Raw genomic sequence first — 16,787 nt, forward strand, 5'->3', positions numbered from 1 at the left:
CAAAAGGAATTGTTGTAGTTTACCAGTAATCTTGTTAAGCCGGGCTCTCTTTGCCTGAAAGGAGCTGCCTTGGTTACTTTTCCTCTTGGTTGACAGCGTGCTCCCTGGCTGTGGAAAGACCATCTTTGGAATGCTCTCTACATGAAGTCCTACTTTTAATAGAATACATGTATAAGAGTTGATCTAGAATCCAAAACCAAGACACACAAACTTTTTTTTTTAAGTAGAAAAACAGTACAAAAGCTTTGAATAGTATTTTCAGTCTAGCACTTGGCCCAGACATCTGCAAAACACCCATCTAATATCCAGATGGAGTCGTAGAAATGCGACTATGGGGAAGCTGTTCTTCAGGAAGGAAAAGCAGGACTTAAGGACTGAGTGCTTTCTCCACTGTGTGTACAGTACTGAAATACACACAGGTCTTTAAAGAGTCAGAGAGAAAACACAACTCAAAACAGTACATAAGCAAAATCCTACGACTGAGAAGTTACGAATCACAATCTCCATTTGTCTCTATTCCAGGATATTGAGGCATTTTCTCGTAAGGACCCACATTAGACCACCTGTCTTCAGACCTCTCTGTAAGAGTCTACAAAGGGAGCCCTCATCCTGTGCCAGGGTGGGGTGGGGGTGGGGTTGTCCTGATTCAATGAGAGGAACAGAATTACCAGGGACCTGAGCTAGTCCACTGTCACAGGCATGAACATGAGGGAGGGTTTTGTACCAAATGTGTCACTAGATGTGGGCAGGTCTTCCTTCTTCCCGAGCTCAGGTGCCACGGTGGCAGTGGGGGATTCGTCCTTCTTTGCAGGTACTTTAAACCACTTCCTCTCCTCTTTATCTTTATCCTTATTGCTGTTTGCACTGGTCCGAGGCTTACTCCCGCTTTTGTTCTTGGCTGCAGCTGCCGCAGCTGCTTTGACTAAAGCTATCCAGTCCTCCAAGGGAAACACACAAAACATGGTAGGTATTAAAAATGAATCAAGATGCAATTACACTAATGAAAATAAAAGCACACACAGCATTTTCAAAGCTACTTTCACGTAGGCACCCAGACACGAACAGCAAGTTCAACCAATTACCAAGGTGAATCATCAGCACAGTAGGCTTTCAAGTGACTGTGCACACGTGCATGAAACAGGGACATATTCAAATCACTAATATCCCCCTGATATTGTCATAGGAATAAAACATAAAACAACATCAGAAACGTCTATCACAAAACACAGGACCCTATGTGACATTCTGCCAAAGAACTTTTAGGGTTCAAATTCCAAACTGTTTCTTTCCCATGATACAACTGATTGTTAAAGACTATAAGGGAAAAGGGATGATTCTGCAATTCTATAAGGGTTATAGGAAATACATTTCCATGGAGCAAATAGTTATTCTTTTTTAGGAAGAGAATGTATCATTTAAAATATAATCAATTATGTGAAAACCAAGGCAGGGCTTTATTATTTTCAAGCTTTTAAAGTGTAGATACCAATTCATCACAACAGTCTAGAGTTACTGATGGAAACACAAAGCCCACTTGTGCTGGCCCTGGTCAAGTGTACACTGCCCGTCTCTGGGTTACTTTCTGGGCCCCTGTTAGTTACTATCCTTCTGATGCTAACTAATTCATATTTCTTCTGGTTAAGTTTTTCAGCTTGTTGCTAAATTTCATGGCTTTATTTTTAACTAAAATAACTGGTCATAAAAATCATGGCGAGGTATCAAAGTGGTGTTAATGTTTTTCTTAAAACAACAAATACTTGTCATCTCTCTACAAAATGTACCCTCCACTGATGCCACTTGGTTCTGTCAAACACAGGGTGTGTAAGATCTTAAATTCAGGGTCCAAGCAGTGACAATAATTCACATCAATCCATGCGTCATATTAATCATGCAGATAGGTATGAGTAAGGAATACAAGCTGAAAGCTGTTCAGTCTCGGAAATACATGATGAAGACAAGAAGCCATTAAGACAATGAAATACAGTTGATGCCTCTCTCTTCCCCACCCACCCGCCACGACTGCAGACAAAGGAAGACACGTGGTCGCATGTCTACCGCAATCCTCCATCATCTTTCTAGTAATTCCCTGCTACTTATGCCAGGAACCATGCCACATATTCACTTAAAAACAAGAACAGAGGAATTCACAGGCAAATAAACCAAACTACCAGACAATGTGGCAAGCAATGCACTGAGGGCTGAATGAGTTGGCAGGAAGACCAGGCCAATCCCGATTGAGAAGCAAAGCCAGAGCAAGGTGAAGGATGAACAGAAAACAGGCACTTCCAGCAAAAGGACAAAAGGCCACAAAAACACAGAGTCACCGTTGACAAGGATAGACAAAGTGGCTCAGGGCTTGGGGCAATATGGGGAGCTAACGGAGGCATATAAGCAAACTGCAACTGGACAGGCACATTTGCTAAGAAAGCAACACCAATGGAAATCCTGAGAGTCATCAACAAGTCAGGGGACATGTGTCCAAGAGCACAGAGAGCCAATCCAAGGTCACATGCTAGGAGTCTCCAGGAGAGCAGGGCATCTCTCTGTGGTCTCACAGGGTGGGGCACATTTGCAACAGAGGACACCAGGGGCCGTTTCTATCTCTGCTATCTCCCATAAGGAGGGATGAGATGCTCCAGAATCACATTGACCTTTCTGATTTCCCATGAGGGATTTAAGTTGAGAAGATTCCCTGGCAAAGACCGCGGGGTGTGATCCTCCCGTGAGTTAGAGCCAAGACTGACAGATTCTAACCCTCTGTGCTAGCAGCAAAGGCAGGCCTCAAAGGAGGACTGGGTCTCAGGTCAGGAGATCAGGCCCCAAGGAAGTCCTCTGTACAAAGTGACCGGCTAAGAAAAATGGCCAGTCTCTCCAGTCTCTGAATTCTTCTACTAACAGAAAGCCAGACCAGTTACACCAATGTCGAAGGGTTTGCTCAAAAACAAAAGCAGGCTGAAATGTTTTGGAAATAGAGAAGATACCATACACTAATCCTAACACTCCTGAGTCACTGCAGGCTCGAGCAGCAGGCCTGTATCTTTAGAGTAAATCTGTGGTTCAATCAGCTTGGGTACACACAGTACTTACTTAATCTAACTTTCATACAAAAAAGGATCTCTCATGGTGTGACGTGTTAAGCCCTACCCATGCTGCAAGGTTGGCAGTTCACACCCACCAGCTATTCTGTAGGGTACAGATATGGAGCTGCCAGCTCTCATAAAGCTTTAGAGCCATGGAAACCACCCTATGGACCAGTTCCCCTGTCCTCCCAGGTCTCTATTAAATGGAATCCACCCGACTGGCGTGGATTTGGGGGTTGGTGCAAGAAAAGGCTCAAAAGCCCTTTCCATGATTTAAGAGCTGCATGTGTGCCAGTAAAGGTGACTATGATGAAGAGCTTGTTCTGAGTTTAATCCCAACTCCATGTAACAGCCAAAGAGCATTGGGGAGTCTTTGTAAGTCAGATACTCATAACCTGGGCGTTGCCTGTATCATCAGCACACACACACACACACAGGAAAAGGCTGGGTGAGAAAACACAAGTATTTCTTCTGTGGCATGCCCCCCAAATGAAACATACAATGGCCCAGTCTCCTGCTCTGTAATTACAGCTCCAAGGCTTTCATTAGGCTAGCAGATCAGAAGCAACCACATTAGAAGAGACCTCACTGCACAGCCACTACAGGTTCACAGCTCTGCTAGCATCTAGTACCACCACCCCACTGGGAATGGGGAGGGGAGGAGGTGGAACGAAAGGAGGCGGTCTTATTTAGGGCAGTCACCGTGTCTACTGGTCATAATTTCTTCCCTGGAGAAGGTCAGTCAGTCTCTAAGTAAAGTGCAAGACAGACCATAGGCCACACTTCTCTGAGGAACAGCTCTGAATGCAGACGGGAGTTTACCATCTGAGCCACCTGGCTGAGAGTCAGAATGCAAGGGGCTTCGGCTTGCGCTCAGGCTCCGGGTATGAATGAGGGTGGAAACTGCCTCTGTAAACTGTTACTGTGTCAGAGATTTTGTAGGTGCTGCCCAAGGGTTACGGAAGGGCATTTCCAAAGAGCATTTGTCAGCTGACTGCACTCTGCTTTGCTAGTTAACGAAAGAAATTCTGCTTCCATCCTTATGGAGAGATTCTTTTTTTTTTTTTTTTAAGAGCATCCGCCCAAGCTCCACAGGATAATGTGCATACGGGACTTCTGGTGGTGCTGTCCACAGACCTGAATGCAGAGTCGTTTCCCAGTGAAAACAAGCCAGACTTGTTAGGAAAAAAGAAACACATTCGGCAGATGGAAGTTTTTCATATACAAAGTAAACCTCGCTGGGAAAGATTTCAGTGCGCCAATCAGAACTACTTCTGAAGAAAAAAACAAAAAATAAAAAAAACTAGACCAGTAGTCCCATTTTTTTAACAGTAGTTCTGAATTTTGGTATTGATTTTAATGTTACCCTGCCCTACATTGGACAGAAGTATTTATTACACATGAAAACTAAATATAGCCAATACCAATAAGTGCTCAGATTAACTGTAACAGTGCAGACTTTTATCACAAGTCAAACGGGTTAAACGTCCTGTGTGGGGAAAGTAAGCCTTAAGGCAAAAAGAGCTGTGCCACCCCAAGGCTGTCCGAGCAGCCGGGGAAACAAAGCAATAGTTGGAAAGGCCAAAACAAGAGACTGTTGACCCAGGAAACTATTACCCTATGTCCCCAACACTGTCCTCTCTCTAGGAAGCAACCAAGGAAGCACACCACTGAATGATCAAAATAGCTTTTTATTCAGACATATGAGGATCCATGCATAAAACCATACCCTAATCAAGAGCATTTTCATTTTAAAATGCATTTCCTTATTAACTGGGGGGCGGAGGGTAAATCCCAGCTAGCTGTTATTTCATTACTGAAATTTCTGAAAACAGATTATTTACAGCAGTCAAGTCAGCAAAGGCAGGAATAGATGCAGACAGAGCTACAGACCGTTTGTGAATGTGGTGGCATCCACTTCTCGACCATTACACATGACCAGGCCATTTTAGTACATTGCACACAACAGTGATTTCTCACTGCCCTGCATGACACACACACACACACACACACACACACACACACACACAACATATCTCTACAAGAGACATTTGTATAGATTACTTTCAATCCTTGACATTAATTGTAGGTCCAGGTGCTGAAAATCCCAAATAACAGCAGAACATAAAGGAAAAGTTTGCATTGCTAACGGCACCATTTCCCTCCAGAATCTCTTAGGAACTGTATCTCCAGATGGAATGAAGGCTTGAGCCCCGATCTAGACTCTCCCATGCCTATCACCCTCCGTCCTTGCTCTGAGCAGTGACAGAGCTCAGGAGACCCAGCCTTGGAGAGGCACCCGCCCCCAGCGAACAGCCTACAGAGGGTCAGGTAAGCGCCTTTTACAAGAAGAGCACTGACTAGGATTTGTAGCTGGGAAGAGGAAGGTGAGAAACTCAACCAAAGCGTGTCTATTCAGAATTAACTTTGTAAATGAGTGATACTAAATACCAGGACCACCAAAGCGAAGTTAAAAAAAGGCACTTACCTCACTTCCCATAGGCTGGTTACACGATCCAGCTGGGTCGATAGGACAACCCCAGCTTAGTGGATGCGGGGGTTTCACCTGGAACAGAAACTAGCGACCTATAACTTTAGCAGGTCTAGAACCGAAGCAGTGAAAATCATGGGTATAATGGCTTTATGGGCTAAGTTTTTTTTCTTTTCTTGCTGCTATTTGGGGCTATCAGCACATAACCCTACAATTAGTTCACTTAAAAAATAAAAATTAAAGAAACCGAAGCAATCGATTGTGACCAGTCACCGTTCACGAAGACATCCCTCAGGGTTGCTCAGAACGCTGATGGCTCTTACCTGCCCCTTAGCATCCTCGGGCATGGCTTTTATGTGCATTCTTTTTAAACAACGGATTACGCCATCATAAAATTGAACTGTGAATGTCCCTGCAAGAGGAGCAAGTCAGAACCGTTAGCAAACAGAATTGGACCACACAGTGCCCTTGCAATCTTGACAGGTGGCCCTGACAGAGATGACTGCTGGGGAAGGCAGCCATTACAGACTCAAGTCCCCTTTAAAAAGCCCATCACAGTCAACAAATCACTTCCAAGTTTCCTCTCAAAACAATCTCAACTTTAAGTTGCTTGAAGGGGTTCATAAAAATTATCTTCACCAATCAGTTTCATGGCATTTCAATTCTGAGAGCCTGTGATTTACTTGCTAAGAATCTCATCAACCAGAGTGACAACACACCTTGACAAAATCAAATGGGTCTGGGCTTTTCAGAGGAACAATCATTACTCCCTTTAAGAATCATTCCCTTGAATGATTTCTTTGGCAAAAATAATGAATTGACAAATAAATATAGATTCCCAGAATTATATGCTAGAAAATGCTCCACACATCACCTACAGTCAGTGTCAGCAGATGAGGACATTGCGGTGCAGAAGCAACAGACATGCTGGCCCAGCCACCCTCCTCACTAACACCTGCTCCCTGGCAGGGGCCTGCCTCCCCCATCCCTATCTGCCAGGGCCTTCTGTGACACACCCACCTCTGGTTACAGACTGAACATGTGCTGGCCACATGGGCCAATGGTACTAGAAAATATAGACCTGGGGCAGATTTTATACCTGTGGAAATGTCAACAGTGTCTACCAATACCTGCACAAAATGCGGGCAGGCTGCATTTTACGTAAACCAAGAACTGGCCTTTCTAGAAGCGGAGAAGCACGCAAGCCATTGAGCGATGTGTAAGAGATTTCTTTCTTTCTTTTCTTTTTTTTTGGTAAAAGGAAAAGCAGCCCTCGACTCTGTATCTCCCCAGGATGAGTGTCATGCACAGCATCACAGAGAGGAAGGGCTCGGTCCACGGTAGGAAACATACACTTCTCAGGTGAGCAGCGAGGGCATGAAAACAGTGTGGAAACATTGAGCTTGTCTGGACCCGACACCACCGCCTTATTGCAGCTCTCCCCACTGCTCCAACATGGCACAGCACACCACACCACACCAGACTCCTCACTGGGCCAACTGGGCAGCCCAGCTCACCCACCCATTTCCTCTGTGGGCAGCCTTCTCCTTTTTTCATGCGCCCTCACTCCAACTCACCAGTCACAGATCAGCTCCACACTACTCTTCAATTCTACAAGGAAATACTTTCTATTGAGATTAATACACTCTCTGTCAACATAGAGCCTTGGTGGCATAGTGGTTATGTGTTGGGCTGCTAACCACAAGGTCAGAAGTTCAAAACCACAACGGCTCTCTGGAAGGACAATGAAGCTTTCTACTCCCATAAAGATTTAGTCTTAGAAATCCAATGGGGCAGCTCTCCTGTCCTGTAGGATTACTATGGGTAGCAATTAACTTGCCAGCAGTCAAAGGCTGGCTCAGAGTCCTCATGGAATGGCAGCCATCGCTGTCAGCAATCTCACTCGTGCTGTGAGCTTTATTCCCCCTTGTTTTACTTCATTTGTGCCAGGTAGTCTATCACCCAGCAGAACAGACTCAGTCCTTCACTTAGTGCAACTTCTCATTCTGCCACATTATTACTGACTGCAGGCGCGCACCCCAGCATCCCAGGAAAACAGGGTGCAGGCTGCAGAGTCAAAGGAGCAGCAGTCCTCAGTCCTCCCTGTGGTAGCTGCCTGGTACTAACAGAACCACAGCCATGTGTGTTCTTTTCACTCATTAAGGCAAGGGATTCGATGAGATCCTTTGTCAAGTTGTACCAGGCTTCCTTAGGAGACGACTCTCAATCCTTTGTTCACAGTCTTCAGAAGGAGCCCTAGTGGCAGTGAAGACGTGCTGGGCTGCTACCTGCAAGGTCTGAAGTTAGAACCACCAGCTGCTCCCCTGAAGAACGCAGGGCTTTCTACTCCTATAAAGAGTGGAAGTCTAGGAAACTCACAGGGGCTGCTCCACCCTGTCTTACAGAGTCACTGTGGCATCAACTGGGTGGGGGTGAATTTTTCACACCCTTCCTTCCCAAAAAGATGCCATTTTATGTTTCCCTCTTCCAACCTTTTTATGTTAGTTTCACCCCCTAGGGTAAACCCCGTCCTGGTCCCCAGCACTGGTGCATACAAAGCAAATTCAGTGCAACGATGATAAGCCACCACACATCCTGGTCCTTGAGGTGTCCCTCTCTCCCATCCCTTCTCCCGCCCTCCTGGCCCTTCAGTGGTTTGGACAGCATCCCACACGAGTCACACCAGGACAGGCAGCTCCTTAAAAACAGCATGCCATTCTCACTCCCTGCTTTTGCCAGGAAAGCCTGTTCAGCCCTTCTTTACCCCATAAGCTTGCTTGCCTGTCAAGACTCAGCTTACAGGCTCTGTCCTTCTTCCAAGAAACTCTCACTGGCTGTGTGCTCGCTGAGTAAACAGAGTAAGCACATGCTCACGTTTCTGAAAGAATTGTCATCACTGACTTGAAAGATGTGTTTACAAATTTTTCCCAATTGTTTTAAAGTAGAGTTTACATGAGAAGTTGAAAAAAATAAACTAAGCCTATCTTGTACATGACTTGTTTACATGCTAACGCGCAGGACTTCACCAGTCCTCAGTCTATAGATTCTGCTCTCTGCCACACATCAGCGTTCCCATGCAGTCACGAACGAGAGTTCAGCAGATGCCCACTGAGGGCATGAGGAAAATGGCCTCCGAATCGCCCACCAAAACGAAGGGAGGAGGAGAGGGAGGACGGAGCAATCAAGAAAGTCCTCAGATGGACAAAACCCCACACTCTTTACAGAAAACATGGGGCTGCATTTCGCTGGTTCGCAGAAGTGATCTGAATCTCCCTGTGGCTCTCACCTTCCCTCCCACTCTCGCTGAGAGCGGAGGCCACTAGTGAAAAATATCTCAGCCAACAGAATGAAACAGAGACGTGGAAAGAAAAGCCTGTAAATGGAAAGCTGTAAAATTATAACCACAACTGAACTCTACTCACTGACACCCCTTACTTAGCCAGTAAAAAGCCAACCATCTCATTTTACTTAACAGCTACCACATTTACAGCACCAGAGACGGCTGGCAGGAAATGTCGCTAAGTGAAATTTAAAACAAAGTAGAGCTATACAAAGTTAGTTTTAACTAAAACTTGAAATATGGTTAAATGTTACTAGGCAGCCCAGTTTAAGTCTAAGTCTCCAATCAAATACATACCTTCTTTGTTAATTGCTTCAATCTTGGCAGGGTAATAGCGACAGTCTGTCCAACGAGCCAGAACTTCCTCTCCGGCTTTAAAATCCTATTTTAAACAACTTTTAAGATCAATACCATGTATTGCAATAAAAAAGCATTTCCTTAACAAAAATTGGCTTTTTTAAAATTTAACTGAATTCCTTTTACAATACGCCATTACATATCTAGCAAAACTACCAGGGAAGAGAAGCTTGCTACTTACAAAGAACTCGTCCTCATCTTTCAGCCCTTCCTTCCTCAGAGAGGGTCTCTCCAGGGGGCGCAGCCGATTGCTATCCCAGTAAATCCACTCATCATAACGGTGACTCCAGCGCTCAAAATGGACCAACATCCTGCCCTCCTCGTAATCTATTTTTTCAATCCGAGAGGGATACCTCAAAAATAAACAGAAGCTCCATGTCAAGAGAGCACTCTGATGTCCAATCCCACCAAGCAGTCAGGAAGAAAGTATAGCTAAAATGCCACTCACCGTTAAAACCCTGAGCAAAACCAAAAGGGCTATTTTTATACTGTCAAACCAATCATGCTTGCTTCATGAATACCAGGGGTGGGTGGGTGGGTGTGTGTGGGGGTGTGTGTGTGTGTGTGTGTGTGTGTGTGTGTGTGTTCCCGTCCTTGTGCACTCTCAAGGTCTGATAAGACAAACACTCCCAGTGCCTGTGCTGTCTTGGGAATGAAGGCCTTCAACTTAGTCCCTCTTTATACTCCCATAATTCCAGTCCTCCAAACGTAGGCATGAAGATGTTCACAAATCATTATTTATATAAAAAACAACATAGAAACAATCTAAAAACACCATTGGAAGAACTAAAGACTACCTAACCCTGTAACTATAAAACAATGGAATATCTACTGAATAGAATGCTGTAATAGTATTTAAACGTGGTCTTTACAAAGAATCTATAATGGGAGAAAATATAAAAGCACTATGTTCGGTAGTATTACAACTATGTAAAATAAATTAGCACTAGGAAAAAATGTGAACATGTCCATGTGTTCCTATATGTCAAGGGTGTACTTGTTATTTTTCTGTACTTTCCAATACTTTATAGTGAACATCAATCACAGTTGGGAAAACTCAATTGAACTTTTTATTATACTTAGAATCATAAAAGCAAGATCAAATTGTTCTGTCTTCAAGTGCAACCATTTTCCTGTGATTAATTAATTCCAAAGAGAAATGAGTTCACTTAAAATCTCTAACAAGGAAAGCTGTCTCTTCATTTGTTGCTTTTGTTAGGTGCCATCAAGCACTCTCTGACTCAGCGACCCCTGGCACGAGCACAAAGCCAGGGCAGGCCGTCTGCATCCTTGCCATCAATGCTCTTGGAGCCCACTGCCGCAGCCACTCGGTGAATCTGACTCACTGAAGGTCATCCTCCTAGTCACTGTCTCTCTTCTGTATGAAGCATGGTGTCCTTTCAATAACATGCTCACAGTATGTGACACACGTCTTGCCATCTTTGCTTGTGAGGAGCAATGTGGCTGTACTTCTTCCCAAATCTGTTAGTTCTTCTAGCAGGATAGGGCTCTTTCAGCATTCTTCACCAACACCCCAGTCAAAGACACCCGTTCTTCTTTAGTCCTCTGTACTCACCGCCCAGTTTTGCACAGTCAGGACGTGACTGAAAAATGCCACGGTTTGGGTCACACTCCCCGCCAATTCCTCCCAATGACATCTTTCTTTTTAACGCTGAAGAGTCCGCTGCAGCACATTTACCCTTTATTTGATTTCTTGAATGCTGATTCCAGGCGTGTCGATTATGGATCCAAGAAAATCTCAGTTATCCTTGATAACTTCTACTCTTTGCTCCATTACCATGATGTTGCTTATTGGTCCAGTTGTGAGGATTTTTCTTTTCTTTGCATTGAGGTAGAAGGCTGTGATATTTTGTCTTCATTAGTAATGCCTCAAGTCCTCTTCACATTCAGCCAGCAAGATGGGTCATCTCCATAGCACAGGTTAACACATCTTCCTCCAATCCTGGTGCCACACTATTCTTCAGAGTCCAGCTTCTTATGTGCTCAGCATATACATTAAGTATGTATGGTGAAAGGATATGACCCTGATGTGTATCTTTCAATATTTGAAACCACACAGCAGCCCCGTGTTCTGTTTAAATAACTGCCACTAGATCCCCAGTGTTCTGAAATCCTCATCCTTCATAACGCAATCCACTAATTTTTTAGTCTATAACATCGAATGCCTTGGCATAGCCAATAAAACATATGCAAACATCTTTCTAGTCCTCTCTACCTTCAGCCAGGATCCATCTGACATCAGCAATGCTATCCCTTGCTGGAAGCACTCACTTGCCTACAACCAATCATTTGGAAGACAACTGACTGGAAAAGATCCATACTTGTGCCTATTCTAAGAAAGATGACCCAACAAAATACAAAAGTTATCGAATATCATTAATATTATATTCAAATAAAACTTGCTGAAGAAAATTCAAAAAACGGTTGCAGCAGTCCATCAAGAGGGAACTGCCAGAAATTCAAGCCAGATTCCAGAGAGGGCGTGGAGCGGTGGGGAGCTCCATTTGTAGTGTGCAGCATTACAATGTTCAGAGATGGCTCCAATAAGCTGCCATAAAATCAAGGCAGGGTTGCACCACATTCAGAATTCCTATAGCAGCACATGGTATGAGTTAGTCACAAGAGTTAGTCTCATATTCTTGATAATGACAGGCAAATCTGAGCACTTTTTTCCCTGTGGAAAACTGGCCTCAACTACAATTGACCAGGGATCTGGTTTAAGTCTAACAACTGAGAACCTGCTTTGTTTGATTAATAGGCCTGGAGGCTTTCTGTGCATTGAAGGCTCGGGACCTTTGTCTCTGGTGCAGATCCTCTTGTCTTTAACAGACAAGCCCACCATGAACGCCTGCCACAACATTACATACCACAGCTGCACTCAGGCACATCTGACTCATGCCCACCCTTCCTTTGTACACCTAACCTCCAGGGCTGGCTCTATACACAATACCTGTGGGAAAGCATCCCTGCCACCTCTTTCCCTTGCTGCTCTCACTGGGCAACGTCAACACACTGAGTCCTTGAGCTGTGTGCTTGTTCCACCATTCTCCCTTGAGGTGCTACTATGTGTGGCCCCCTAAAGTGAGCCCTGTGACTAAAGGCAGGAAAATAGGGGATTTAAAACAAAAAGTCTGGGTGCTTTCTTTTCACTGGTCTCCTTGGTACCTCCATCAAGAGGGAGGCAAGGCGACCAGTGTTACCAAACGTATGTACTTTTCTATCGGGTACTTAGTCATACTTCTCTAGACAGTGATCTTCAAACGCAGACACATCAGCAATGCTATTATGAGGTGCACTTCTAAGGACCTCCAAGTTGCATTCTTCAAGCATCTATCAAGTGGCTTAGACATCAGACACTCAAGAGAAGACAGTGCATGAAGAACGGATGGGAGAAAAAAATAAGCTGCATGTGTCTTCAGAAAGGAGGCCGGGGACCAGCTACGCACATTGAGGAGATCTGACTATTTGGGCTGGGTGGGAGTGGGTGGCAAGGGCATGCTGTTTAACAGCAAACAAGACAACCAAGGGATTAGCTCCCTGGATGGGACCTACGCATCTCCAGGCTGGAAAGCGGTTCTGGTCCAGCTTTGTCTGTCAGGCTGCTCTGGTGTCCAAAACTCAAACTCACTGCCATCGAGTTGATGCCGACTCACAATGACCTTACAGGTGGGTTTCCGAGACAGTAACTGATTGTGGCAGTACAAAGTCCCATCTTTCTCCTTCGGAATGGCTGGTGGATTCACACTGCAGACCTTTCAGTTAACAGCCCAACAAGTAACAACTACGCCACAGGACCTCTAGTTAGAACCCTAAAACTCGCCAATGGTTGTAAGGAGAGCCTCTGCTAAGACTGCTCTCATAGCTTACTTTTCAACACTCACGAGTCACTCAACTGCTAAATACAAATCAAGCCTCTGACTTCACTTATTACCGTACCTTCTCATTTTAGAATTAAAAAGTTAGGTGGTTTATTCTCTAAGGTGCCTCCAAATGTCAATCTTGTAGAGTGCTATGTATTTCAGACGTTTCTCAAAGTGAGGATGGCCCAGACAGCTTGATTCTCACAACGGGTTTCAATTCAGCAAAGAATGTAAACTACTTCCAGTGACTGATATCTCGCAGTTCCAGTGGCACAGTCAAAGGGTTAGCATCCATTACTTATACAGATCACTCTAGTCTGCCTTGCATTCCCAAGGTACTTAGGAAGGTCCACGGGACTTATGGCATGGAACAACACAAAGTGCATACACAGAGCACAGACCGTCTACTCTGCCATTATGGCGACCCGGTGATGCTGCGCTAGGCAAGGGACTGGCTGTCAGGACACAGAGATAAGCAGGAACGGATTCTCTTCTCAAGGACCTCAGGGTCACACTGGAGGGACACTGAAAGGAAGCCGTGAGGGGCATCCTCTTCAGCTAGATGGTAGTAAAGGAATAAAGGCGACTAAACAGGAGTGAACCAGATGCCCGAAGGGCTTTAATATCAAATGTCACGAGTCTTAATTCTAAAGACAAAGGAGACTCACTCAAAGCTGGTACTTGATTTTGTTACATTTTTAGGGAGAAAAACATCCTAACATCAAGATCTTTGCTAAATATGGGCAATTCCTAAGACTGCAATCCCATCGATCTCACGCTCACTGTAATCAAGTCAATGCTGCCTTAGAGTGAACCTACAGGACAGGTTAGCTTCCCTTTTGAGTTTGAGACTGTAACTCTTCCAGGTCAGTTTCCCCTTGTAGTACTATAGTTCTAGACAGGAAGATGATTCCCGAGAGCAGATAGCCCACCATGACGATGCAATGGTAACCGTCTTTCCAGCCTCAACTACCCCATTTCTCTGAGTGCTTGTTTAGCTCTATTATAACTGACTGTGAGCAAAATGTAAGATTTTCTTCTTAAATTGAGAGGCTGGATTATTCAATCTCCTCCAATATCTTAAAAGCTAGACAGTGAATAAGGGAAATCAACAAAAACTGATGCCTCTGAATCATGGTGTTGGAGAATACTGAATATACCAGGGACTGCCAGGAGAACAAACATATCTGTGTTCTAAGAAATACAGCAGGATGTCCCTTAGAAGAAAGAGACTTCCAGCTCACATGCTTTGTACATGTCATCAAGAGGGGCCAGTCCCTAGAGAGTAACATGCTCCGTCAAGTAGTGTTAACGAACACAAAAACGGCCTTCACAAGAAGGACTGATGCAGATTCCAGCAGTGAACTCAAACATAACAACTGGGAGGATGGTGCAGAACTGGGTCGCTGTGAGTCGGAGACAACTCAACAGCACCTAAGGTGTTTGTTTGGACAGGTTTGTAAGGGCTAGGGTCTGTACATTTATGAATAATGAGTAAGGATCTGAGACACAGAACACTGGAGTTCCACGATTTAAACTGGCCAGAGATAAAAAGAAAACACAAGAGGGAAAAGTAGAGAGAGGGGAGGCTTGCTAGAAGCATCCTTTGGCACCCCTCAAATCACAATTCTACACAGAGCTCTCTTCCCCTCATCACCTGTTACTGCAAAATACAACCCACTCTCTTGCCTGTCTTCCCCACTGCAATCCCACCAAGATGTGAGGCACTGTTGACACCAGGTGACGTATGTAGAAGAGCCTGCCTCCACGGCTCTCGTGCTCCTTCCTCTCCTTTGCCTTTTATATGTGGGCTTAAATCTTGGAGAAAGTAGTCAAAACATATCGTTAACCCTCAGCAACATGGCAAGAAAAACAACTCACCCTCAAACATGTTCTTTCTAGCTTTTTCATTAGGCTAAGTGCGAGTAGGCAATATTCCGAAATACTGAAAAGAGCTAAATATGTGCTGGTGAACCTCATAGAATGTGTATACTTGCCACTCTACTCGTGCCATCTCTCGACTGATTTCTCAGGATTCTTGGCCAACCAGTGTGCTCAAAGTCTCCCAATGGTCCAGGAAAACCATGGCTTTAACCAGCAAGTAAGGTAAGGCTAGTACTTCTTAGTAAATAAAAATGATTTCACCTTGTCTGTCCTTGTCTAGCACTTTCTCGATGTACCCAATACACTGGCATCTTAACACTGTCACTGGCGTCTCCTACTCGCACAACACAGTTCAAAAAGCAGTCTTTGTGGATTCTGCAGGAAGAATTCTGCAGGTTAATAAGCAGCAGGGGTAAATGCAAACACAGGTTGACCCCAGTCCCCTCTGGCATCACCACCTTTTCCAAGGCATCCCTACAAGATGCATCCTGATGAGGACCTGCCAAATCCGAGGGAAAGCAAAATGCTGTGTGACTGGCGCAGCTGTACAAGCACGCTCTTTGAAACACGGTTTACAGCTTTAACCCGATTCTCAAAGGATTTCTGATCAAAAACAAAAAAAGAAAAAGGGGAAACAGCATTAGTGTAGTCTATTTATTGTATTGATAACTTCTGGAAGACAAACATTATCTTTCATCACATGACTACCCTTTGAAAACAGAAGGAAGCGAGGTTAGCGTGCAGCTCTGCCAACACTGGCATCTCCTGGGTTACGGAAGTCAATGGCAAGGACTAAACCTCACTGGAATGTAGGGGACTCTGACTAGTCTGACCTGTCACCCAGTCTGACTGACATCGTTTACTGTCTGGATAAAGGAAGGGGACAGTGGGTGCAATTCCTCAATACACTATGTCCTGCACTTTCACTACAGGAGAGGCAGCTGCTAGCTACTCACTGCTGGGATTACAATTCAGCCAGCAAGACCAGACCCAACCAAATGTCCCAGAGCAGGAGTTCTCAAACCTGTGGGCCGCAACCCCTTTGGGGGTCGAATGACCCTTTCACAGGAGTCGCCCAATTCATAACAGTAGCAAAATTACAGTTATGAGTAGCAAAGAAAGTAATTTATGGTTAGGGGTCAACATAACGTGAGGAACTGTATTAGCGGGTCGAGGCATTAGAAAGATTGAGAACCACTGCCTAGAGAGCAGCCAGAGTTCTCGAGGAGACCTGAGCTGAGATTGAAGTAATCCTCTGAGTAAGCACTTTGTCAAACGAAACAGCAGCATTAGTTTAAAAAGTTACCCCAATGTTATTTAGTTTGCAAGATTTAAATACAAATTACAACATGTTATGTTTATAGTGCTAAGACAATAAAATACTTTAAGTTATGAAAACTAAGAAATGAACGGTCTGCCTTCATTCAATTTCATTCAGCAAGTATTAAGTTCCTAACCCAACTACACACCAGATACTGTACTAGTTATAAGACCTGCCATACATTAAACATTGTTCCAATTGAAAAATGCCAATTCCGGCTGGGGGAAGAGGAGCGAGAATCAAGCACAGCATTCTGTAACAGCCAGTGAAGACTTACTACCCAGCAGGACACAGAACATGGTCTTGGTGGCGCAATGGTTCAACCACCCGACTGCTAACTGGAAGAGGAGTAGTTCAACCGACCCAGCAGCTCCTCAGGAGAAAAGCCAAGCCACCTGCTCCCGGAGAGATCCCTGCCTGGAAACCCCAGTGG

The 16,787-nt window shown here is 44.7% G+C and overlaps 1 protein-coding gene across 7 annotated transcripts in view; it reads right to left on the reverse strand.

Moving 5' to 3' along the window:
- PHF20L1 (PHD finger protein 20 like 1) overlaps nucleotides 1-16,787 on the reverse strand; it is a 66,523-nt gene that overhangs the window by 33,374 nt on the left and 16,362 nt on the right. The window contains exons 2-7 of one of the 7 annotated variants that reach the window (XM_004697386.2): nucleotides 9,450-9,621; nucleotides 9,209-9,293; nucleotides 5,895-5,983; nucleotides 5,569-5,646; nucleotides 725-938; nucleotides 24-149 (exon numbers count right to left, since the gene is read on the reverse strand). In XM_004697386.2, the coding sequence (XP_004697443.1) occupies nucleotides 24-149; nucleotides 725-938; nucleotides 5,569-5,646; nucleotides 5,895-5,983; nucleotides 9,209-9,293; nucleotides 9,450-9,621 (764 nt within the window). Of the gene's footprint in view, nucleotides 1-23; nucleotides 153-724; nucleotides 939-5,568; nucleotides 5,659-5,894; nucleotides 5,984-9,208; nucleotides 9,294-9,449; nucleotides 9,622-16,787 lie in introns of all 7 variants that reach the window. The other 6 variants (XM_045300155.1, XM_045300120.1, XM_045300077.1 and 3 more) reach the window with 6 other exon arrangements.

Source organism: Echinops telfairi, unplaced genomic scaffold, assembly GCF_000313985.2.
Source record: "Echinops telfairi isolate 266 unplaced genomic scaffold, ASM31398v2 ScPeMD7_1;HRSCAF=3_0, whole genome shotgun sequence".
NCBI classification, from domain to species: domain Eukaryota; kingdom Metazoa; phylum Chordata; class Mammalia; order Afrosoricida; family Tenrecidae; genus Echinops; species Echinops telfairi.